The 25,353-nt window shown below is 44.5% G+C and overlaps 1 protein-coding gene across 22 annotated transcripts in view; it reads left to right on the top strand.

The window, feature by feature from the left end:
- The window catches only part of ERC2 (ELKS/RAB6-interacting/CAST family member 2), a 904,101-nt gene extending 878,844 nt beyond the window's left edge, over positions 1 to 25,257 (top strand). For 18 of the 22 annotated variants that reach the window (XM_077858464.1, XM_077858462.1, XM_077858476.1 and 15 more), the window contains one exon: positions 22,300 to 25,257. In XM_077858464.1, the coding sequence (XP_077714590.1) occupies positions 22,300 to 22,524 (225 nt within the window). In that variant the 3' untranslated portion in view covers positions 22,525 to 25,257. The remainder of the gene's footprint in view (positions 1 to 22,299) is intronic. The other 4 variants (XR_013357839.1, XR_013357837.1, XR_013357838.1 and 1 more) reach the window with 3 other exon arrangements.
- Positions 25,258 to 25,353: the final 96 nt, after the last annotated feature.

A 25,353-nucleotide genomic window follows, 5' to 3' on the forward strand; every position in this document is an offset into this window, starting at 1 on the left:
TGCCTGCGATAATTGGGCATCGTAACTCTTTTAACACTTGGATTTGATTTTCCAGGAAAGACAAGCCAAGTTCCCATGCATGGGTGCTCCATTTCCATCCATCCCTTCCATCTCATTTCCCTGCTCTTGAGGCCCCAGCCTAATGCAGGAAGACAGTGTGGCTTTGATGCCAATAATCTTGGAGATCTTTGCTCCTCAGCTGAAAACTTGGCTCTTGTAAGAAGATTTTTGTCGGCTCTAACTACAGGAAGATGAGCCAAGGGAGAGATGGGGCTGCTATGATGGCAGATATTTTGGGAAGTGGCCATACTATTCTCCAGGCCCATAGTAAGAGGGGCTGCTCAAGATGGAGTGGACACGTGTGAGTTGGTTGGCCACACCGACAATAGCCCATGGCCAAATCCAGCCCACCGCCTATATTTGTTTTATTGGATCACAGCCACACCCATTCATTTACTTATTGTCGATGATGGCCACTTTCATGCCACAATTGCAGAATGGAGTAGTTGTGACAGATACCATAGGCCCACAAGGCCTCAAGTATTGACTTGTCCCTTTACTATGTTGCCAACCCCTGGTCCACACCATAGTTTTCATAAACCTGTAAATCGCTTATGTCCCAGAGTAAGTGATCCTTGGTTTGGGATCACACATGATGGCAGAGGTGGCTCAGCACTTCAGTTGCAGGAAAACCACACCCACACTCATTCACTGAGTCATTCATTCAAGCAGTACTTGCTGGGAGCTATTATTATCAAAGGCATCATCTCTTGGCGCCTCCCCAGAGGACCTCCCAGCCTATATACAGACCACAACTACTGTGGAGAAGAAAATCATTGACTGACAAAGCCAGAGGAATCCTTTGTCTCATCTAGTCCAGTGAGGTCATTTTGCAGACGGGGAACCTGAGGCTCAGTGAAGGAAAAGTCCTTGGTCCACGTGACATGACGCATTACTGGCAGAGTTGGAGCCAGTGCCATGGATGCCCAGGTCAGGGAACTTAGATCACAACAGATGACTGTATTACTTCTGCTTGTCTTCTGAATTTGGTCGGTAGTGACCAATGGCTTTGGCACCTTTTTGGGGAGCGGTGGTTGACTGTGTGACTCAGCAGTTTCTCTCTCTGAAGGGTATGTCCCTGCTTCCTTCTTCAGGGCGGCTGATTGCAGTGATTATTCACATAAATTGCACCTGTCACTCCTGTGCACAATGCCAAACTAGGGGTAATGTGAGCTCCTTGAAAAAGGAACCCTTTTTTTTTTTCAATGCGATTATAAATTAGATATGAATGTAGGCTTAGGATCCTGGCAGACATTCTCTCAGGGAATTCTTTATCTTGCATATATTTGCAGAGTAACCCTTGCAAAGGTTAGGCCAGTCTTGAAACTGAAACATAACTTTGAAGTTTAAAAATCTCAAGATATTTTGGGAATATAATAATCCCATTTTTCTCTTTCGTTGAGACTTTCTGTACACCCTCACAGAGTTACTGTTTAAGGAGCCGAAACCTGAACTTTGGTCCAAAGGGCCATCCAGGGGCTTATGGGAGAACTGGTTTATGTCTGTAGCAATGCTTGGGGATGTCTTGGATTCAGCATGTGGGTTACCTAGAGTCTCCTCCAACGTTCAGGAATTAAATGTCTGTGGCTGATATGATGTGGCAGATATGGAGAGAAAAGTCAAAGAATCCAAAGGTAGAGTTGAGGGGTAGACATGCATTGTTAGTAAATGAAACAAGATCACAGCAGCTCTGGCCTGGGAACCCCCGCCTCCAGACCTCAACAGGCAGAAACAAAGTCACATCATCAAAGATCAGCTCTGGCTTCTGCTTAATACAGCTCCCTTACTAGAGGTGCACTCTTGGTCTTAGCCGCTCTGGGATTCACTCCATCATTTTATTAAGGCAGTGGTTCTAAACTGGGAGCAATCCTGCTCTCCACCCACTAGGGGAAATTTGGCAAGTTCTGGAGATGTTTTTGTCAAACTGGCATCTATGTGAGGAGAAGCCAGGGATGCTGCTAAACACCCTACAATTCCCAGGATAGCCCCCCACAACAAAGAATTATCAAACAAAAAGTATTGGCCCAAAAAGTCAGAAGTGCTGGCACTGAGAAACCTTGACTTATGGGAAGGGACTAGAGCTTGCTTATTGTTCTATCTGAAGCAGACAGTATTGTATCTGACGTATAATGGACACTCCAGAAATACCTGTTCAACAAATAAACTTGGGAAAATAGATGAACATGTGAATGATTGAATATTATGTCTGCTTTGTAAGAGTGCTAAAAAATTTTCTACTGAAGATAGATAGTATCTATGCATAGTTCCTGGCACAGTGCCCAGCACATAGTAGGTATTCAGTAAATGGTAGCTCAAGAGGATGCTGATAACGTGAACCTGAATTTGTTTCATGCTCATTTTAAATAAGAATTCCCTTGTTTTCATCCTTTGCCAAGATAATAGGCAGTCTGTGCAGGCAGAAAGCCCAGTGGGGCTTTTACAAATATTGGTTTACAAAGAATCTTTTTCATCTTGTGTTTTCCAGATAGGTAAGCCAAGGGCCACTTGGTTGTGCCTTCATTTCCGCTCCCTCTGGCAGACTTTTCCTAGGCTGGGTTTTGTTTCTCTAAAATTATTGTTTTATTGCTTTGTTGTTCTAAAGGAACCTGTTGGTTAATATTAATGCATTTTTATCTTGGGCCATTTCCTTCCGGTTCTCTTTTCCAATCTGCCATCATATTTTGCTTCATCCTTTTAAATACCAGTGCTGCTTATGAAGCCCTTTCATGTACGTATCACTAGAGCTTCAGAACAAGACTGTGGGGGTGCTATTATCTCCATTGGACAGATAGGGAAACTGAGGCACAGGAAATTAAATGACTGGTAGTCAGTAGCTTCTCATTCCTCCTTATTACCCTTCCTAGGGTTTGAGAATTGGCATAGATTTCAGAACAGAGGTCAGAGAAGGGGAGGTGACTGCCCAAGCCCACACAGGAAGTGATGCCCGGTCATGTCTCTGGATGCTTCCATCCTGTGGATCATCGCCACCTGTGGATCATTTTACAGTTAGATATCTCATTCATTCATTCATGGAGGGATCATCGAGTGCCTCTGTGCTCTGTCAGGATGTAGTGGGAAAACTTCTAGGTCCGGTCTCATTCTGCCACTTATCACTAGAAAGCATTTGCCTGAGTTACTTAACTGCCATGAGCTTCAGATTCTCTTATCAGAAGTGGAGATGACAACCCTTGACCTATGTCATAGAGCTGTCATGACAGCCAATAGTGATCAAAGCAATAGAAGGAATTTGTAAACAGAATTCTCATGAGGATTTTTCCACCCTCTCTTCTCTCCCCTCTACCTTTTCCCCTAAGACTAGAACTGGCAAATATCAACACTCTTGTTACATTGACACATGACAGCATGAAGAAAAATCGTGATTGTGATGGCTAATATTTAGGAGCCCTTATTACTGTCAGGCATGCTCCTAAGCATTCACATGTATGATCTCACTTAATTCTCTCAACACCTCGATATTTTTAGTGTTTCCATCTTACAGATGAGGCCATCGAGGCTCAGAAAAGTATAATTCCTCATTCAAGGTTGCACAACTAACCCAGGCCAGGACTGAACTCAAATCTCTTTGGATCAAAAATGGTCTTCATTTACTTACATATGCGTTTATGGAGAACCTCCTAGTGCCAGGCACTGTACTAGGTACTGAGTGGTCCTGTTGCTGCTTCCTAAATCCCATCCCTACCCAGGCAGAACCAGAGTAGCAAGGCGTCTCCTCCTTGTGCAGAGGTGTGGAGACATGTATCTTCCTGCAGCCTGGCCCACAGTCCCATCAGCTGTGTCAGCTGGTGTCCCTGGGAAGCGGATGACATTAGCACTTCCAGCTGGGAACAGCTGATCAGCACTGAGGGAGGGCCTGGGGAGACTCAGCTGAGCCACATGAGGAAGTCCCGCCTGCCAGTAGCACAAGCGCAGCGATTGTCTGCTGAGCCTCCCTGAAGCCCCTGGCCCTGGGACCAGTCCCCTCATGCTTCCTGAGCCACTCTTGCCAAAGCCCACTGTTTGGGACTTGCATCCCTCCTGGCTCATCTTCAGGGGTTTCCTCGGGACAAGGTTACTTCATGGCCTAAAGACCACACGGACTGAAATCTCTGAAAAAAACCTGGTGAGGCTTTCATAGCGCAAACACAACTGTTGCCTAGGGACAAATATTGACTTTTGGTGCTAACTCTCTCACGGATGGCCACCCTTGGGAGAGGTCCGTTGCAGGCCATGAAGCACTGCTTGCTCAACCAGGTCAGAGGAGCCAGAGTTAAGGATAGATGCTTCTTGGATCTCAGATGACCTTCTCCCAAATGGACCCGGGGGGTCTCAGTGTGCAGGCAGTGTGGAGTTTCAGAGTTTTGAGGAGCAGTACAGTAAGTACAGCAAGACTCCACCATGATTCCTATATCAGTTTACTAGAGGTGCTATAGCAAAGTGCCATAGATTGGGTAGCTTAAAACAACAGATATGGATCGCTCATGGTTTAGGAGTCCAGAAATCCAAAAAAAAAAAGGTGTCAGCAGGTCTCTGCTCTTTTGGAAGGCTCCAGGAGAGGATCCTTCTTTGTCTCTTTCTAGCTTCTGGTTGCTGGTAATCCTTGGTGTCCTTTAATTTGTAGATGCATCCCTCCACTCTCTGCTTCCATTCTCACATGGTGCACCACGCCCTGTGTGTTTTCTGTGTCTCTGTGTCCACATTTCTCTCTTCTTCTAAAGTCACCAGTCACTGGACTAAGGCTCACCTTAATCCAGTATAACCTCATCTTCATTTGAGGTTACTAGTAAGGTTCCTCTTACTTCTACAAAGACCCCACCTGCCAAGTGAGCAGGTACAGAAAGGTAGCAGGTCCCCAGAATTGGATTGCTACCAAGTTCAGATGAACTGCAGTCCAGGGCTTATGGACCCACTATGGTGAGATGCAGGCAGACCCTACCGCCCAAGATGCACATTCACAGGTACTCAGGGTTAGGACTTGAACACATCCTTTTAGGGGACACAGTTCAACCCACACTACCCCCGTGGAATTGTCTGTCACTTAAAGAAAGGAGATGTGCCTCTCCACAGCCTCACCAGCCTCCACCCAGCCTCCACATTGCCCTGAGGAGACCCTCCTAAATGACACATCTGGTCAGATCACACCCCTTCCGTGGTACCCCTGAGCCCTCAGGGAAGATCCAGTATCCCCAGTGTAGCCAAAAGTCTTGTGGGGCAGGCCTTGCTTGCCTCACTGCCCTGTCAGCTCCCCTGCTTCCTTCTCATTCTATGTTCAGCTGTCCTTGGTGCTTGGGCTTCTGAGGAGGCCTTAGTCTGGCTCTATATTAGGCCTTTACATATGCTTCTCCTGTAAGCAGAAAACTCCTTTCTGTCCTCTTTCTCTGGCTATGTCCTACTTCTTACTCCTCACATCTCAACCTGGAAGTCATCTATGGGGGTCATTATGGACCCTCTTTGCCACTTTATTGGGTGCCTCCTGGGCTCTCTTGGCACCCTTCCTATCTAACCATGTTAGCTCACCCATCATGTTATATTGCAGTTGTCTCCTTACTCACCTATGGCTCTAGCTTAGCCGTCCAATTTTAAGATCAGGATCTATGTCTTACTCCGACTGTATCCCCAGTCCTAGCTCAGCAAAAATCAGTGCTTCTTGAATAACCAATTGAATGAATGAATGAATGAATGAATGAGAAAGCCAGCAGAAAGTAAAACCAGTACAGTAGCCTAGCCTAGCCTCTGTCGCCTCCCTCCTCTTCTCCTCCTTGTTTTTCTTCTTCCTCTTTTTTTTTTGAACTAGATGAAAGGGATATTATAAAAGGAAGTAACTCAAAAACAGTCAGACAGAAGAGATGCACAGGACAAGGCATAAGGAAAAGGCTCAGTGCTCCCATGCTCTCCCCGGGCCACTCTGCCCAAATCTCCATGTGGTCACCAACCCAGAAACTCCCACCTTCTTAATTTTATGAAATGAGAGACTTTTCTGCTTTTCTTCTAATGACTACCCAACACCAAATTTAATTAGTGACCAATGCTCAGAGAAATGATGTATCAGAAGACATTATTATGGTTTGGTCACGGCTCAAGAAATTGGGCAAGACTCCTGGGGAAATCTTGATCTGTTTTCAGGAATGTCCAGTCTTGGGCCATGCTAAGGGTGACCATCGTGCCTAAGATCTTCTTTTGAGTTTGCAGCCTCATTTCCTTTCTCAATGAGGGTGGAAGGCAACAGGAAAAGTGGGTAAACTGAGCTCATTTCTTCTGCTTTGGCACATGTGTGGTGTCCTTCTTTTGTGTGATTGACCATATCGGCCCAGTAAAGAATAAAAACTGTAACTCCACCCCCCCTTCTCTTCATTGTGTTTAGCCAAAACAAGCTGTGAAAGAATGTAAAATATATCATTTTGTTGGCACCAGTTCACAAGTGAGTCAGTGAGCTTGCTCGCATTTACAACTAAAATTGGATTCTAACCTCCCAAAAATTTATGACAACTGCTCCTTCTTGTGGCTTAAATGTTGACATATAATTAATTTAGGATTTCTTCCTGACGCTTCCTGTCCAGGTTTGTACCTGCCACAGAAATATCCTTGAAAGTTTATCTAACAGCTGGAGTCATGAAAAAGCCCTACTGAAGCTTTGTAAAGCAGGTTGGCTGTGCCAACAGGAAAGGCCCAAAGAGAAAGGGTGAGGCTGCCAATGAGGCTGGCTGCCAGGGGTGCCGCAGGTTGGAGGCATGGAATTTGTAGTTGGGCGAAGCTCTGGGTTCCCTCTACCACTGTTCCTTCCGGGGCACTGTGATGTGCTCCCTCTTTGTTCTGCAATACTTCCTTTCATGAAAGTGACCAGACCTGGCCACGAATAACCTAGGCATGAACACCCCATGCTGGAACTTTCACACTCTGGATCAAGCTGGTGGTGATGCCCTTCTCTCTACCCTGTATGGGTTAGTATGGAGGAGGAGGTAACAAGAAGTACTGGTATTTGAGCACCTACTACATGTCAGGCGCTGGTCTAGGGGCTTTCTAAACAAACTCATTTTATTTTATGCTCTCAACCACCTGGAAAGGTTAGAATTATTCTTCACTTTGTAAATGGGAAAACAAAACAAAACAAAACAAACTGAGGCTAAGAGAGGTTAAGTGATTTACCTGAGGGCAGCCAAACTAGAAAGGGGAAGAAGTGATAGATAGTTGACATGTGGAGTTTCCGTTAGGCTCTGTCTCATGGTAACTCTTGGAGGTGGACAATGTCATCTTTCTTATCCATCCTTGGATGAGAGACCAAGGATCCACAAATGGAGTCACTGGAGCAGGTGCAGAAAGGTAGGTGGTCCCCAAATTTGGATTGCCACCAAGTTTGAATAAACTGCAGTCAGAGGCCTGTGGACCCCCCATAGTGAGATGCAGGCACACTGGGATCTGAGTCCCAGCTTCCCTGTAACATTCTATCGAGCCTTCCACGTGCCTAAGAGTGCGGTACTCATGACTCACCTTGCTAGTTGCTGACAGCCTTGCTCCCAAAGGGTCTGGGCAACATTGGCCACAGACCCAGGAAAGAGAAGCAGTCAGTGAGCAGAAGTCATGTAGCCACTTCCGATCTATGAGGAGTCCTTCTAGAAACCCAGTCCAACCCTAGGAAAGGGCCCTCGGTTGGCACAATCTGGAAATGCAGCTCAGGGCAATGGCCAGGAAGCTCACTGAGCAAAGATGAGAAAGGCCTGGTGCAGGTCACACACTGGCCACCTGTCTACCTGTGTGGCCTTGAGCGAGCCCTTTTACATTCCAGCGCCTCTTCAGATTGAGAAACTGAACCCCCCACCCCCACCCCCACCCAGGTCCTGGATTAGCTTCCTGCTAGGGATGTGAGTTTTAGGGCAAGTCACTTAAGCACTCTGGGCCTCAGTTTTCTTAACTCTGACACGAGGGAAAGGTCAGGTCCAGTTTGTGGGGTGATTATGCACACTAAGTAGTAGGTTAATATGTGTACATCACTTATTCTCGACAGGGGAGAGGGTGGGTTTTGCCTCCCCTAGAGGCATTTGGCAATGTCTGGAAACATTTTTGATTGTCAGGACTTGGGGAGGGGTGCATGTGCCACTGGCATCCCATGGGTAGAGGCCAGGGATGTGGCTAAACATCATACAAAGCATAGGATAGCCCCCAGAACAAAGAATTAGCCAATCCCAAAGGTCAGTAGTGCCAAAGTTATAAATCCCTACTATAAAACATTTAGGAATATTCCTGGCACATAGTGAGCATTCAGTACATGTGTGTTATCATTGATGGCTTCACCTCTCCCTTTAATCCACTTAAATGTTTTTGAGCACCTACCACGTGGCAGGCATATAAGAAATACAGCAGTGAGCAAGACATCCACAGCCTGTCCTCGTGAAGCCAGCTGAAGCTGCAATCAGACATTAATCACATGCTGGCACAAATGCATGATGTCAGGTTGTTCCAAAGCAGGGACACGTTGGGGGAGAGGAGGGAGAGAGTGCTGAGGGTGTGTTTGGCAAGAGGATGTGACCAGGAACAGTAAAAGGGAAGGACCTCCTGAAGAAGTGGCATTTAAGCCGACATCTAAGGACAAGCAGAAGGTGATTGGGTAAAGGGTGATGGGACGCCAGAAAGGAGCTGGCTGTGCAAAAGCTCTGAAGGGGGACCCAGCTACGTGCCTCCTTGTGCACCAGAACCCATATTCACAGACTGGCACTGCCAGTCAGAAATTTTGTGTGCTTCTGCAGCAGTTTGCAACATCACATGGGACTGGATCCTAAGGCAATGCTCTGTAGCAAAGCTAAGGCCTCTGGTATAACCTTGGGTCACACGGGGACTGCTTGAGTACTCTGGAGACATGCTGTATTATTAGTCTTTGAAAGTGGCTCCGAAGATGCCCCCAGAACCTACTGGTATCATGCATCAGGTATCCACTTTTTCATGCCTCAGCTCCTTGATCTCTGGCCTAGTTCTTCCTCAACGCATTCCCTAGCCCTCACTCCTGGCGGCCAGCCCTGTCTTGGAAGAGTTAAACCCAGCCTCTGCCTGCCAGGACCTTGGGATTTAATAGGGAAACTTCCAGCCAGTTTCTATATTATGAAAATGCGTTTTTCCCTCTTTAATCTTCAAAGTGACCAGCGACAAAAGCAGCACAGGAATTGCCTCTCAGGGCACCTCCACATCTAAGTTGGAAACATTTGTGATAGCCAGATGGGAGTGCGGGTCTGCCTGAGGGGCCCGTTGTTAACCGTTTCTCAATCACCCTGGGAGCCCATCAGCCCCAGTGGCTTTGCAGAGTTCACTTAATCCCCGAGCAGAAGCCGGAGGTGGGAGACAGGGCTGCAGCCATGGGTCTTGTATGAAGTGCAGACCTGTAAGGGCAGACAGCCACTTTTAAATGTAAATTCAAACCAGAGAGCATGTCCCCTTTTAAGTGTTGTGCAAATGTGACTGGCCTTGGCTTTCCTCAGAGATCGCCTCTGCTTTCCTCTAGCTCCTCGTTGGGAGTGGACGTCATCATTTTCCTTTGAACAGCGGTCCACTGAGCCGTGGGCTTTGTGAGTAGACTCTGCATGTGCGTGTTTGCAGAGAATTACAATTTTGGAGGCATCTTGTTGTGTGTGCGTTTCTTAAAAACTACACCGTATGAAACTCACAGTAGGTTCTCAGTTGGGATCCACCGTTATAGAACACATACTTGGACTTAAGGACCATGTTTTCACTGCCTGCTCCCGCCCACACATCCAACGCAAAATCAGTGGTACTATGGACACTCCAGAAATCTTGTTCTATAACATTCTGGCCATTTTCCTGCTGACCAGGCCACCCTACCCAACATAAAGGGATTATAATGATATCCTGAGTAGAAGCCAGAATGGCAGCTGCGATGCCTATGGCCTGGCCCAGATGTCCCAGGAAGGTGCCCTTCTGTTTATGCTGCAGTAAAAATTGCTTTGCGACAAAGCAGCTTTAGATTAGATAGAAATCTCATGGAATAAAGGCAAGTCCCACCAATGCCAATGGATTTCATGTGAAGGTTTTCCCCAGACCTTTCAAAGTTACATATCAAAGGATAAGGTCAGGAAGGCAAAGATTCCCTGTGTGGGGATGAAGGAGTGGGAGTAACTCAGCAGCAGACATCCTGGCCATCACTGGGGGAGGCTCTAATTTGGAGCAAGTAAAGCCTTGGAATTATACTTTGCCGGTAAAGGCAGACCCTCCCTCAATAATCTCTTTAGCATTCCACTCCTTCAAAGACAACTCGGACCCCGAAGCCCTCTTGCAGCCAGAAGACATGTGAATATCCCATCAGTTGCATAGAAGCAATAGATTGGAATCCTCCAGATAGTTCACTCAATCTCAGAATGATAAATGATCAATCATTGCATTCCTCCTAAATGAAATTAAGATGTTAAGATATATGGCTTGGGGCTTCTGGATGGGATTTCTGCAGTTGAATTGAAAATGTATTGCTTTGGAACCGCTGGGAAAGGGAGCCATTCTGGATCTATGTTAAAGCAAAACATTTGACAGTGGAGAAGAACGCTTCGGACATGTTAATTTTTTTCATATTTAAAAGCAATTAATCATCTCCAATGCCACAACGCTGGAAGGCCACGATGTAAACTCTTGGAGAGGAAGGAGAAGGCATGTACCTCAATACTCTGAAGTGGAGGTTTTTGAAGGAGCCCATAGGTGAGCTCTTGTTGAGAGACAAAAAGCATCAACTAAGAATCCATCTGAAAGGACAGAGAGTCTGGACAAAATCCTAGGAATACATAGAAATCCACAGACTTTTCTGTTAGCACAGTGAAAAAGAAGATGAGGGAGAGGAAGAGGAAGTAGCCATTCCCTTGCAGTAGGTATATGGAACCACCAGAGATGTTAATTCCTTGGAAAGTCTCTCCAGGCCTCCAGCCAGACCAAGTCAGGCACCGATGTGTTCCTGTAAATTGGGATTGGATGTCTCCATGTGCAAGATTGCACCATGGCCCCACCACCTACTAGCTGTGACTGAGTGTGTAACTTTACCTCTCTGTTCCTATTTCCAGAGCCATGGAATGGGCTAATAATAGCAACCTCTCCAGCACAGAAGGACTGGGTGCCATAGAACAAGTGTCTTTGCTCAGTGAATTTTGGGAAGTCATTCTCCTCCTTAGTACTTAATGCAATTTTAATTAGTTAATCATATGTCCATTTTCATTATTTTTTGAATGCAATGTCTGACATGCAGAAGTGACTTCCATGAAGTCAGCGTCTATCTTGTTTGGCCACATGTCCCCAGGACTTAGCATGGTTCCTGATAGATGCTTTAAAAATTGTGTGTGTGTGTGTGTGGGGGGGGAATTGGGAAGGAAGGAAGGAAGGAAGGAAGGAAGGAAGGAAGGAAGGAAGGAAGGAAGGAAGGAAGGAAGGATTCTTGTACTTTTCATAAGCATAACTTGATGACCATATCAAACGCAACCTGAATCTGCCTTTACATCTCATTTAAGAACCCCTGTCCCTTTCAACTCTGCCGACCAAAATGAGGAAGCTTTTTTCTTATTCCCTTATTTGCAGGTGGGTGTGGATTAGGGCTCAGAGGGCTCAGAGACCCTGAAGATCTCTAAGAGGCCGGCAGTGGCTCAGCTGGTTGCTGGCTTGTGTTTATACATTTCCTTTTTTTCCTCTCCACCTACCAAAGAGGTCATCCCCACCCCCAGGAAGGCTAGAACCTTTTGTTGCAGGAAACCCTGATTTGTAGCTTAGAAAACACAGAAAAGTTTGAAGCAAGTTGAAATTAAAGCACAGTTAATCAAATGCAAAACTCCATTTGGCCCCTATCTGCCAAAAATAAATAGTTTAAAATATGAATCTCAGATCAGCGACAATGATGACTGTGTTTATGGCAGTGAGGTTGACTGCCTTCAGCGGCCATCGTTGCCAGCATGCACCCAGCATTTAGAAATTAAACAGAAACATATTGAACTTGCTGCATTAGCCGTTGCCACATCGGAACGCTAATGGGTTTAGTGACCACAACCGATCCAGGCCAGAGTGTGTCAACAGCCCAAGACCAGCCTCTGCTCGCTGTTTGAGCTTTGCCCAAGTTGTTACAAGTTTAATTCTTTGCAGCTTACTTTTCCTGCTGTGTTGGCCTCTCCTGCACTACTAAAGAGCCTAGCAGCCAGCCCTGTGTCATAGAGCAAGGCCATGGGGGCCCTAGCAAGGGCTCTGCTGATGCGGACACCTCAGCCTCTTGGAGCTCCAGAAGGTGCACTTGACTATCCTCCCCTGCTCCTTGGCCCTCCAGCCTTCTTTATTCCAGTCACTTCTAAAATCTGTTTTGGAAATGGCCCAGCCTGAAGCAAAATGCAAAGGGCCTCTTGATTTGCCACTCATTTGGAAAAGTGGAGTCTTCCTGCCTCTCTTCCTGCACAAGAAAGCATGCTGCGTAGTGTTCGCACTGTGAAGGGGGGGGGGGGGTTCTTTGCATTACACTCAGGCTTTCAGCCCCGTCTGAGAAAGGACGTCCGCTCTCCCTATTTCTGGGGAGCCAAATCAAGCCCTGGGCTGCAGTCCCTCGGCCGTGAAGAGGTTAAATTGCTCAACCGGCTGGATCTGTGTTTTCCTGCCCACACTTGCTCCTGGCCTGAGGCAGTGCCTGCTGTTTGGGGAGGGGGGAAGGGAGGTCTCGCCTGGACCCAGGTGGCCGACAGGCAAACCATGTTATTAAGAAGCAGGGATCACAAAACCTTGATCTTCAAAAGAGACCCCTAATTAGTCGCCAGCCCAAGAGTAAATGGCATTCCACCTCAGCGAGGCGGGAAGGGAGCCCTCAAATCCTGGGGACTAATTGCCATTATTGGCTCTATGAAGATCCTGTTGTAAACACTTGTCATCTGAGCCACTTCTCAGCGGCAAACTTGAGATATCAAATTGTTCCTTCGTGTTTCAAATTCTACAAAATGCCTTGCTGGCTCCTCTTTCTAGGAGGAGCATCTCATTCCTGCCCGTGACTGCTTTCTTCATGGGCAGGCTGGAGAGATGTTTCCCTGTTAGGCAAGCTCATCCTAAAACTGAATTCTTGTCAGTAAGGGATTTGAAAACATGCTTTACTTTATTCTCAATCGAATTTGAAAATTGCATTTCAAAAGCGAAGATTTAATTGCAGGTGGAACAATTTCTCATGAAGCTCACTCATGGGGCTTAAGTTTTGAGGCCCCTCAAGTAGATAGACTTTTCCTAAGACCCTGGGAGAAGCCCTCGTGATGCGGAAGAGTCAGCTATGTGTGTCTTCTTTATCTCTAAGAGGGTCCACTGAATGGTATAGAATCAGGATGTGCTCTGCAGTAGTACTCAGAGCGTGTATCTTGTCTCATATCAGGCACTCTTGTTACTTCTGGAAGTAAGTGTATTCTCTCTGTTCTTAGACTTAATGGTCCTTGGTTCCTTGGGGCACTTGTGAAGGGAAAGGCAAACTTCTCCAGGCCACAGTGCAGGACGCTAGATCTTGTCTAAGTTTACTCTTGATCTGGGAGAAGTTTTCAAGAACCTGAAGCCAAGATACCCTTCCAGGACAGACTGGCTAATACCAAACCCAGATGACAAAAGAGGCCAACCTGAAGAGAGGTTTGGGAGACACAGAGATTTGGCCTTGTGACTCTCCAGACCACTGGAATTTTATTATCTGGACACGTTCATGGCAATAAATAACGGCAGAGGGAGAGAGAGAGGAAGGAGAAAGCAAGTGAATAATTTGTGAATTTTCTTGCAGCGTGGGAAGAGTCTTCTATTCACCTTTAGGACTGGCTTTAGCAAGCATTTAGGGGCTCTGAGATGCTGCATTCTACGCTGACATCCACAGCCAGCTGTGTGGCAGGGCCAAACGTCACATAGTGACAAATAGCCCCTCTCTCCCAAAGCTGAGCTGTTTCTTCGGGGAGCTAGGGAGCCACCGTTACTCAGCAATCCGTCCTTTGTGTGAACAGCTCAGGGTGGGACTGGAAGGTGGACGTTCTAGACGCAAGGCAGAGGACATTTGCTTATAGGATTCCACGGACCCGTGATGAAAGCGGCCGGTTTTCCCTCTCCAGGTCACCTAATAACCCCAGACAACCCGGAGGCGCGGAGGTAGCGGCCTCCCCGCGCCGGCTTCCCCGGGATGGCTCAGGCACTGTCCCCTCTCCCTGGGGCGCGGCAGTTCCGTCTAATGAAACAGTCCCTGTCTCCGATGTCCCCCTCGGTGCTCCCAGAGATTCCCAGAGCGTTATTGTAACCTATACGTTTCACTGATTTGAGATGTTAGAAATCGCATGCCAAACTTTTGGTTATTTTAACTAGTTCAGGAAAGAAAGACTAACATCGGTTTTGACAACAAACAAAACCAGTTTTTGTTCTATCACTTATGTTTAAAAGATTCCAATTTCAAACTAAACACAATGTGTGGTTATTCTGTCAGCGATTTATATAGCCACCAGGGCGCCACAGTTACACACTGCATACATCATTGTATTTTTAAAATGTACTTAATGAACATTTTTTTTTCTTTTCTAGTAACTACTTCATTGCCTTAAATGAATGCATTCCAATAGAATTTGTAACAAATGACCACTTTGTGTTTGCATTAATGCCAAACACGTTTAACAAATTTTTAACAAGGAACCCTGGCAAGATGCCAAACTCCTAGAGGGACACTGAAGGAATGCTATAAATTTCAACTAGATTTTACCTTTTCACTTAGCTCAGCAAGTGACTTAGGTGTCTCGCTATCTCAGGATTGTGGCATTTCTACTTTATGTCAGATAAGTTGTACATTTTCATTATTTTTATTACTTAGGTTGTACCTATTTCCACAGGACTTTTAAATCTGTGCAGCCATGTCTGAAATAATACGATGGCAGCTTCGAATAGATGTTTATTTCTGCGAAATTTCTCGTGTCTTGTATAGGTTGGTGGACGCATGAAGGCAAGACATGGCCTTACCGAAAATTAATTATATTTAGAACAACACAGTCAACCAATTAAATACAAAAACAAGGGATTAGACCAGTGGTTCTCATCCTGGGTGAGGAGGTGTTTTGCTCCCCCGAAGGTATTTTGGCAATACTGGGAGCCGTTTTTGATTGTCATGACCGGGAGAGTGGGTGATGCCCACTGGATAGAGGCCAAGGATGCTACTAAGCATCTCATCACAACAAGCATCCCCACAAGAGTGACTCAGCCCCAGGTGTCCTTGATACCAAATCAAGAAATCTTGGAGTAAAGTAACAAAGGCCTTTGGCTTATGTCTCAAGCTGAAGAAAGTATTAGCTTAAAGAAACTTGTAACTAAAAGCACATCTGTACTCAACCGATGTTTTCAAAATTACACAGATTATCTAATGCTGATGTTGAGTGGCAGATTTCTTTTTTTTTTTTAGATTTAATTATTTATTTATTCATGAGAGACACACAGAGAGAGGCAGAGACATAGGCAGAAGGAGAAGCAGGCTCCCTGCAGGGAGCCAGATGTGAGACTCGATCCCAGGACCCGAGGATCAGGACCTGAGCCAAAGGCAGATGCTCAGCCACTGAGGCACCCAGGTGTCCCAAGTGGCAGATTTCTGACTTTGAGTCCCGCTGCTGACTGCCCTTGAGCAGAGAAGAGAAAAGCTGGCCTATGGTACTAGCCTGGCCTAAAATGTCAACTGAGGCAGTGCTGAGAATTCTAGGGGCCCAAGTATGAGAATGTGTGGGCCCGATGACCACACCAGGTGCCACCTGCGGGAGGCCGCTGCTAGGCAGTGGGAATGGTCTCCAAGGTGGGGCCAGGGGCAGTGAGGGCCCCACGTGTCCACAAGAAGATAGCTTTAGGTGTTTTCTGGACATTTTTATTTTAATAGCTATGTAATTATTATAATGTATGCTAGACAAATACTGGCTCTGTTACGGTATAAAAATAAATCTTTTTTTTTTCCGAGTATAAGTCCTATTTTTTAGAATGATGCAAACAGGCACCTACATAAAAATAAATCTTTCTTAAAAAGGAAAATTTAAGTTTTAAAAAAGATTTTTAAAGAAAATTATCAATTAAATGTGACAGGTGTTATGAAGATATTACAAAGCCTGGGAAGGTGGAAAACAAAGGATCAAGGTTGAGAAAATTCTGGCATCAGAGTAAAGAGAATGGGCTCTAGAAGCGAAAAGACGTGGGTTTATATCAGACCCCAGGAAGGTGAAAATTTGACGTAAAGCGTTCATTCAGTCCCCGGAAGCCTCAGTTTCCTCACCTATGTCAGGGGCTGTCAACCCGATAGTTCTATGGTGCTCTCAAGCTTGTTTGAGATAATTGGAGCAAAATCAGAGAGCACCAGGCCAGATGGGCGTGCGCCAAACATTAGCTATGAATAATTCTGACTACAATACTACCTACAGAAATAAATCCTGAGGAGACCTAGTAGTATATGCTGCTGTCCATCTGATTTCCTCTACTTAAAACACCGTGGGTGACTTGCACTCAGAGCACAGAAACTGAAATGGAAATCCAAATCCAGAGTGTCTCAGTTGCCCTTGGCAGAAAGCTCTACCATCCCCAACAGCAGTTTGCAATTCCAAGCTGAGTGTTTGCTGGGCCCACCCCACCCCCCACCCCCACCCCCACCCCCCACTCCCCACCCCCAGCCCTTTGGGCTCTCAAGTGTTACATTTTATTGCCCTGTGGAGCTGTAGGAGGCCACTCGCAAGGTAAAATGTTGCTCTCCACTCATATTTTTGAATTATGGCTTCAAGGTGGTTGCTCCTATCAAGAAAATTAAATGATTTAACATAATTTGTTGCCACTTTGATCACAACAATAATAAATAAATCTTCATGAGAAAAACGGGAAACCCATTCCGCCCTGTTTTAAAAGATGTTAAGTAATAACACAGATGTAGTTATAGATTTTTTTTTTTTTTTTTGAGCAGAAACGACTCTACTGGGTTTTCCTGTGAGCAGAATCACTAAGTGGAGTTTTGCAGCAGAATGCCTGCTGCCCCCCCAGAATGAGCTGCTCTTCTCTTTAGGCAGTTGTTAATTAGCCTATCAAGGGCTTGCTATTATGTGGGCACCATGTGCAATGTCAGAGGCATCCAAAGCCAGCGTGAATGGGTGTCTGTTTTTGTACCTGGGGCCACAGCACACATTTGGAAAGCACATGGAGCGTAATGGACATTAACCCAGATGTCAAAAATAGCCTGCGTTTTACTACTGTTATTAAACAGTTTCCCCTTTAACCCCTCCGTGTTTACCAAAGACCCCTTTCTCCCAGTCAGTTTCTGCAAATCACTACTGAAAGGGCAGGAGAAGAAAGTCATAATCGGGCAGGTGTCTTTATTCCAAAGAAAAACAGTCTGAAGGAATATTTGTGAGACACCACACGTTTATAGCCTGCTCTCCTGGGGGCGCTTGTCCTGGGACAGAATCTTACTGCTGTGCTCAGGCCGCCTGCCCCACCTCCACAGGCACCCCCACCCCCACGCCTGCACACCAACTGCCAGGTTGGTTCCCTTCCCTAGAATGGAGTCAAGATTTTTCACAATGGAAATAGACTTCTATTCCACTATGATACTAGTTACACATTCTTTGGATTAAAAAAACCTTAGAAGTGCAGCAAAACAAAGATCCTAAAGAAAATTTTAAAACACCAAAGATAATTAACAGTATTCTGGTATATACATTTGCAAGTGTTTGCTGTAAATGAGTGTGTTGCTACAAATAGAAGATCGAGCTACACATATAGAATTATTATCTGCTTTTTTCACTGGAAAATTGTGGACATCTTTCTGTGTTAAAAAACACATCCTAATTGTCATGTCATATAGTGAATAAATCTTAAGCGTGCTGGTCACAGATCCCTGTTCATTTCATTTAAGCCACAAATTTTTTAAAATCCTCATTCTCATCTCTTTTTGTGTATCTGTTGTTTATCTTATCCTAAAAATAGAGGCTTCATGAGGGTGCAGATTTCATCTTTTTAATTATCATACCTCTGGCACCAAGCACATTGAGACAGAAGGGAGCTGTATTGGTTTTCTATCAATGCATAGCAAATTAACACAAACAGTGACTAAGACAGCACTCATTTATCAGCTCACAGTTCCTATAGGTCAGAAGCCAAGTCATGCACTACTGGGTTCTCCTCTTAGGGTCTCATGAGGCCAAAGTCAAGGTGTTGACCAAGCTGGACTTTAACCTGGGGGGTCTGGGGAAGCATCCCCCTCCAAGCTTATTTGAGTTTTTGGCAGGTTCAGTTCCTTGTGGTTGTAAGACTGAGAGCCCTGTTTTCTTGCTGGTTGTCAGCTGGGGGCTGCATTTGGATTGTGCAGGACACTCTCAGGTCCTTGTCCCATGATTCCCCTCCATCTCAGCACCGCAAACCCCAGTCGTATTTCAAGTTTCCCTTTCTCTCCCACTACTACCAAGAGAAAGGTCTGTGCTATTCAGAGCTCCTGCGATTAGATTAGGTCCCTCTTGATTAACTTAAAATCAACTGATTAGTGACGTTCATTGCATCTGTAAGGTAGCATAATTATGGTGTGAGTTGTTCACAGTATTGATCTCAGGGATCAGAGCAGGAAATCTTGGTGGGAGGTGGGATTCTGCTGATTCTAGATGCCCTCTAACACCTGTGGAATGCATGAGTGGCTCAAGGCACAGAGGATGCTAAGTGAGCAAGACTGGCCTGGCCCCTGCCCTCTGAGATATTATAGCCTAGACCAGTGTTATGCAGATAGAGATATAATGCATGCCACACCAGTAGTTTTCAGTTTTCTAGTAGCCATGTTATATATAGTAATAAGAAAAAGCTGAAATTCTTTTTAAAGATTTTATTTACTCATGAGAGACACACAGAGAGAGGCAGAGACACAGGCAGAGAGAGAAGCAGGCTCCATGCAGGGAGCCTGATGCGGGACTTGATCCCGGGACTTCAGGATGAAGCCCTGGGCCGAAGTAGACACTAAACCGCTGAGCCACCCAGGGATCCCAAGAAATAGGTGAAATTAATTGTAGTACTCTATTTATTGGTCCAGTATATCCAAAATATTGTTTTAACATGAAATAAATACTTTAAAAACGAAATGAAATTTATACTAGCCAGTATTACACTGTATGTTAACTGGAATTTCAAGAAAAACTTAAAAATTAAACAAATGCAGAGGAAGATAAAAATTAAATGAATAAATTCATACTAAATCTAAAATTCAACATCTCAATTTATATTCATTCAAACTCAATATAAAAAAATGAGTCCTTACTAAATCTTTGAAATCTCGTGTGTATTTTACACTTAAAGCACATCTCAATTTGGGCCAACATATTTTGAATGCTGAGTAGCCATATGTGGCCGGTGGCTACATTACTGGATAGTTCGAGTCCAGACAAATCTCCTGAAGGGAACAGTGAAGTATTCCCTGTGCTCCGTCCCACACTTAAGGGGGTCAGGCCAGACTCCCAGGGAGGAAGGGACATGTAAACTGAGACCAGAGAGTAAGCAGGCATCAGGCACCGGGAGGGTTGGTGTAAATGCAGGTCAGGCAGAAAGACAGTGTTGTGAGGTGAGGAGAAAAGAAAGCTTGAGGTTGCAGGAGCAAGTCCAGCAGGGGAGGAGCCTGATGTGTGGGGCTGGAGAGGCCAGCGTGGCCAGAGCCCTTCCTCCATCCTGAGGGCAATGGCATTGTGGATGCAGGTGTACCCAGGGAACAAGAAATGGAGGAGACATCCTTATGGAAATAGCACTGTCGGGGGCACCTGTGAGCACCCTGAGTCACCACTTGAGGACAGAGTGGGCCTGCTGTGACCCTCCAGGTGAGGCAGGACTGGCCAGAGATTATCCCACAGTGGGTGGCTGCCTGGATTGCCTCATTGCTGGAAGCCAGGATTCCTTTTTTCTTTCTTTCTAGCATAGGCTTATTCGCCCCCCCAGTAAGGGATCATCTGCATTTCTGACTGCTCGACATGTCATCTGAGCCTTGCTCCCAAAGCCATGTGGGCCTCCCAGTGAATGGATTGTCTGGTCGAAGGAGTGGCAACTGTTTCTGAGTGTCCTCTTGTCCACGGCATAAGCCTCGCCCCAAAACAGCGCATGGCCGTTGTGAGGCACTGTGTTGTGCCTAGTGACCTGTTACCCAGCTGGAGATCTTTCTCTCAACTGAATAAATGATTGTTCTTTGCTACTTTATCTTGGAAAAACATCAAGGACATGAGGCATTCACTGTAATTATTTTTCACTCGTTTCCCCATCTGTAAAATATGACCAGTGCATTTTAGTACTACTTTGGGTTTCTCTTTACCTTTTAATCATGTGGCCTTTTAATATATTGGTCAGCCCTTTAAAAGGATGATTAAGAAATGCTTAATGCACAAAAGAATTAGAGCTATGCACAGCTCATGAAGCAGAAAGCGTGCTCTGACTTACAATTTTCATACAAAGTTTGCAGAGATTTTATGTGCCAGAATGAGTAATATGATCTGCTCTAGGAACTCCCTAGCTTTCTGGCTCTGCAAAAGTCATTTTTTTGCCCCGATTCAAGTTTCTTAACCAGAAGGGTTACACCAAACTCCTCAGAGTATGAATTAGCAGAGTTCATCCAAGCCACATATTTCATGTGTACTGTTTAACCATGGCTGGGACTAACTGCCTACCTGTGTGGACACTGGGATCTTTGGTGCGCTCATTAGTCACTGTGGCTTGAGTAATTCTGAGCGTCAACCACCAAATCAAGCAGCTCAGGCTATATATAAAAAGTGGCTCACACATGTGTGAGTGTGTGTGTGTGTGTGTGTTTGATCTTTCCCCTCCCTGCCATATTCCCCAGATAGCTGCACTATTGCCATGTGCCCGGAAACTCCCGAAGTATTCAAAGGCCATATGTGAATGATAATGAGCATCAGCAGGGAAGAAAGTCATTGTTTGAAGGGTCCTCTCTTCCCACCCATTTTACTGATTCTTCCCAGCTACATTTGTATTCCACATGAAGGCCTCTTATGGGGGCGGTGAGAAAACGTGGGGTGCTTCTGCGTATCTGTTCCCCAGGGCATGAAACATGGGGATGGATGGCTATTACATTTATATTTAGGGTCAAGCACACACACATACGCTGTTGCATGCGGGGATGAAGGCCAACTTTGTTTTGTTCCTCTCTATTTAAGGAGATATCAATGTCCTTTTGAAAAACATGTTCTCACTGTGGCAAAACATACCTTAAAAATGCTCCATTTTAACCAATTTAAGCAAACAAGTAAGCGTAATTTAGTGGTATTTAGTACATACACAAGGTTGTACAACCCCTACTGCCCATTTCTAGAACTTTCTCACTATCCCAAACGATCACTTAAATGTACCCACTAAGCAATAATTCCCTGCTCCTCCCTCTTCTCCAGCCCCTGGCAAACCTCTAATCTATTTTCTGCATCTATGAATTTGTCTGTTTGAGATATTTCATGTAAGTGGAATCATTCGGTATTTGTCCTTTTGTGTCTGGCCTCTTTCACTTATTTCACTGCCATGATGTCTTCAAATGTCATTCGTATTGTGGCATGAATCAGAACTTCATTTCTTTTTAGAGCTGAGTAATATTCCACTGCATGTATGTATGTATGTTTATCCATTCATTTGCTGAGAGACACTTGACAATTGTTTCCACCTATTGGTTTTTGTGAACAACACTGCAGTGAACATTTGTGTACCAGTATCTTTGTCCCTGTTTTCCATTCTTCTGAGTCCATACCTAGCAGTGGACTTGCTAGGTCCAGTATTCTTTTAAACCATTGGTCTCAGCTGATTTGTAAGCAAATGTTAAGTTTTCTGGTGTCCTGACCATCTTTAACTCTCCAGTCTCTATAAAGTCAAGTTAAAAACAGTTTAAGAACCATTCTCATTATAGAAAAGTGTGGGGAGAAAAAAATGAACACATAATCTGATCACATAGAAGTAATCACTGGAACGAACATTTTGGTATATTTCCATTCACTTTCTTGTTGCCTATCAAGAGATATCTATACCTGTATGTGACATATTTTGAAAGAGGCCTCTTCTCAGATGTGTTTACAGGACGTAATTTAACTTAATGTTCACTCTGTCCTTCCTCTATGCTTCCTCCCCGTTGATGCCCTCCTCATCCCAACCAACCCCAACCAAAGCGCGGAGTGGAGGGTCAGCGCAGGGGTCGGGGTTTGGAAATGCCCGCCAGGATTCTCTCCTCTATCAATGGCAGTTGCTTTCCCTGCTAAATTATGTGCTTTCTTGTTGCAGCTATCAGAAGAGCTAACTAAAGGGGAAATGCAGCTCTGCAGCAATATTCTGATAATCTATTGCAGCGTGGCTTACGTCACTGGCCATCACCACCTGGAACGCGCATCAGAACTGGAAGAGGAGCTTTCATTTTCATTATGGTGCACAGTTCTGTTCGACTTGATATTTCCTTTATCATCTCATGTCATTTCTCATGGATTCAGATGTGTTGGACAGGAAGAATGAGAGGAAGAGGAGGAGGAAGATGACAGATCCTCCATTTTTTGTCAGGATTTGGGTGTTTAAAATGTGATCATCTCTTCTGAGTGTCATTATTTGATTAACTTTTATTTATGTTACTTAAACATCATTGGATAAATTCGAACTCCATGGGATTTTACCTGTGGCTTCAGCTTCTGTTGGACAACTAGCTTCATCTCCAGTTTTTTTGCTGCTTCAGTCTAAGTGGTTATTCCTAATGCAGTAGATTATCAAAAAAGTGTAAATTCTGTGAGTGAGTGGTATTGGCGGTGTTTGTATACCAAGATGCATGGAGTGTTTGATGAAGAAACCAAAACACCAAAAATGGCGAGCCTTTACCCTCCTCTATTTCTTTAATCCGCTGTTTGAAGAACCATATTTTGATGGTGTAACCAGTAGTTACCTCTGGGCCAGGTTGGAAATGAAATCAATTTTTTAAACCACTAATACTTGCCAAGAAATCGCCTTATGAGAACATGGTGTGTGTCTCTGACAAAGCATGGCACATCTAAATCGATCATTCATGATTCTATCTACCCTGTTTTTGTACCGGAGAGTGGCAAAAGCCTGAGGCACCTGCATATTTCTATTCCATGTGTTCCACTCATCCCCATGGCTGGGATGTGCCCGAGCCTCAGACTCTTACCAGTCCCATACTCACAGGTCTCCATGAAGAAGCTGGGACTCATTCACATTTCAAGATCCAAATGCTGTGCAAACAGTGTAAGCTTAGATCTTCTTCTGTAAATGAAGGGTCATTTCTCATTTTTTAAAAAAATGTCTCCAACATGGATTCCAAAGCATTTTCAGCATCACACATGAAAACACTGATGAATGAGGAATAATCACAAAAGCTGTGTATCTGTATATAGCTCTACACAACATGTGTGTGGGTACAGAGTCATTATTTAAAGCACATGCCAGGGAAAGAGACCAAATTTGGAGGTCTTTTACATATAGAGACATGGTACTAAGGAGAATTTAACTCCTACTGCTTTCTCTGAAGATTCAAAAATAATTAAAGTTCTTCTAACTTCATAAAACTCACGACCAGTCTGGCAAACATGTGCAACTCTCGCATTGATCCACTTTCTCGTCAATGGAAGAAACCCTTCCACAGGTATGCAAGTGGGGGATGAAAATCTGCATTCTTAAAAGGATAAACCGTGAAGTTAAGCATGAGTGGCCTTAATAAATACAGTTGTCTTTCTTTGCTGCTGTGGAAAGGATTCTACACAGATGTTCCTGAAGTCTTGCATTGAATTTAGTTATTATTACTTTTCAAAACGTTGGTGCAATTAACTCTGGACCTCTCCCGTGAGCCATAGAGATATTTAAGAGACAGACACCTTATTTGTCGGGGAAGATGAAACTGTGTCTGAGTTGCACTGTTCATCCTTGGTGCGTTAGGAGTAATATATTCAAGCAGGTTTCTTGCTTCTGGCTTTGTTCTTGTCGTAAGTATAGCGAACTATGTAAAGCTTTCGTGTTGCATAAACAATCCAAATACATCCATGTTTAAAAAGTTTGTCCTTTAGCAAAGGGATTTAGAATGTCGGTTGGAGAAAAGAGCAGAGTTCTTTGCAAGCGTATATAGCACATTCTGACATAATGTCGCACTGAAAACCCAGGCCACGCAAACGTGTCCCCATGAACAATTTGAGTGTCCTCAAATAGGCGGTCCTCACTGCCTCCTACGGCCAGATCCTGACCTGAACTCTGTAACTGAATACTTGAAGTAGGAGTAGGAATTCCACTAGGGAAAATAGGGTCCTCAAAACAGAAAAAGCAACCAACCATGTATAGTTAGCTATTTCTAAGTATGTGCCAATTTTGTCACAGCTATCGTTTGGGGGAGCATATTCTGCCCCACTCTTGTTGGTTTAAAGTATTATCGATCTTACCGTTATGGGGGCATACTATTTAGTCCCTTAAAAATTAAATTCTGTCTAACATAGCATCTTTTCCCATTTCATGTAATATTCTCTGATGTTTGGGGGTTACCAAAAAAATTCCCTTTTTACAAAAATAGTCTCTGGGTTTACAACAAACACTGTGATGTTGGGGAGATACTTCCTTCGTGCAAACGTCAGCAGGTGCCCCTCTAATCATAATGAAGTTGAAAAAAAAAGTTGAGGCTAACATTTAGGAGAAGTTGGTCTTCTTGCTTTGTGCACAAGCAGGCTTGTATTTTATACCCCATTTGATTTTGATGTACAGTCTCGATTTTGTATTTAATGATTTTTGTGTATCCAGTATGCACGTTAACAGCGTGTCAACTTTCATTTGAAAGTGGGTTTCAATTTACTTTTTAAACAGTGTTTATGATGAGACCTCAAATGTGTTGACATAAGCTCTATCTGAGATGTTTTTGTGTAGAGTGGCGTTTGAATGCTGCCAGGGGTCAGTGTATCTAATTCCCAGAGACCCTTGTTTGATAGTGCTTCTTGTAATTTCTCTTCAAGTGAGTGGCATGTGGGTTGTGAATATTGACCATGTGATTATGGACTTCGATATGAAAACAATAAATAAAACTAAGGAACCCTCAGAAACTACCAGTGGGCATGTATTAGCCAGTCATTGTAACCTCGTGTCTAGTAGAAGTACAACAACATACAAGGTATGTACAGTTCATAAATTTGTTATCATGTGTATGAGAAGTACTTCGTGCTGATCGCCTTATTTATATTCATCAAATAAACTTTGTTTCTTTCAGAAGTGAGTTCATTCCATCTCTAATAAATGCTCCAACTGTGGTGGTTTCTAATCTTTTCTGGGTCCTGGGTCTTCATTCGAGGAACCTAAGGTCTTGAA

Source organism: Canis aureus, chromosome 19, assembly GCF_053574225.1.
Source record: "Canis aureus isolate CA01 chromosome 19, VMU_Caureus_v.1.0, whole genome shotgun sequence".
Taxonomy (NCBI): domain Eukaryota; kingdom Metazoa; phylum Chordata; class Mammalia; order Carnivora; family Canidae; genus Canis; species Canis aureus.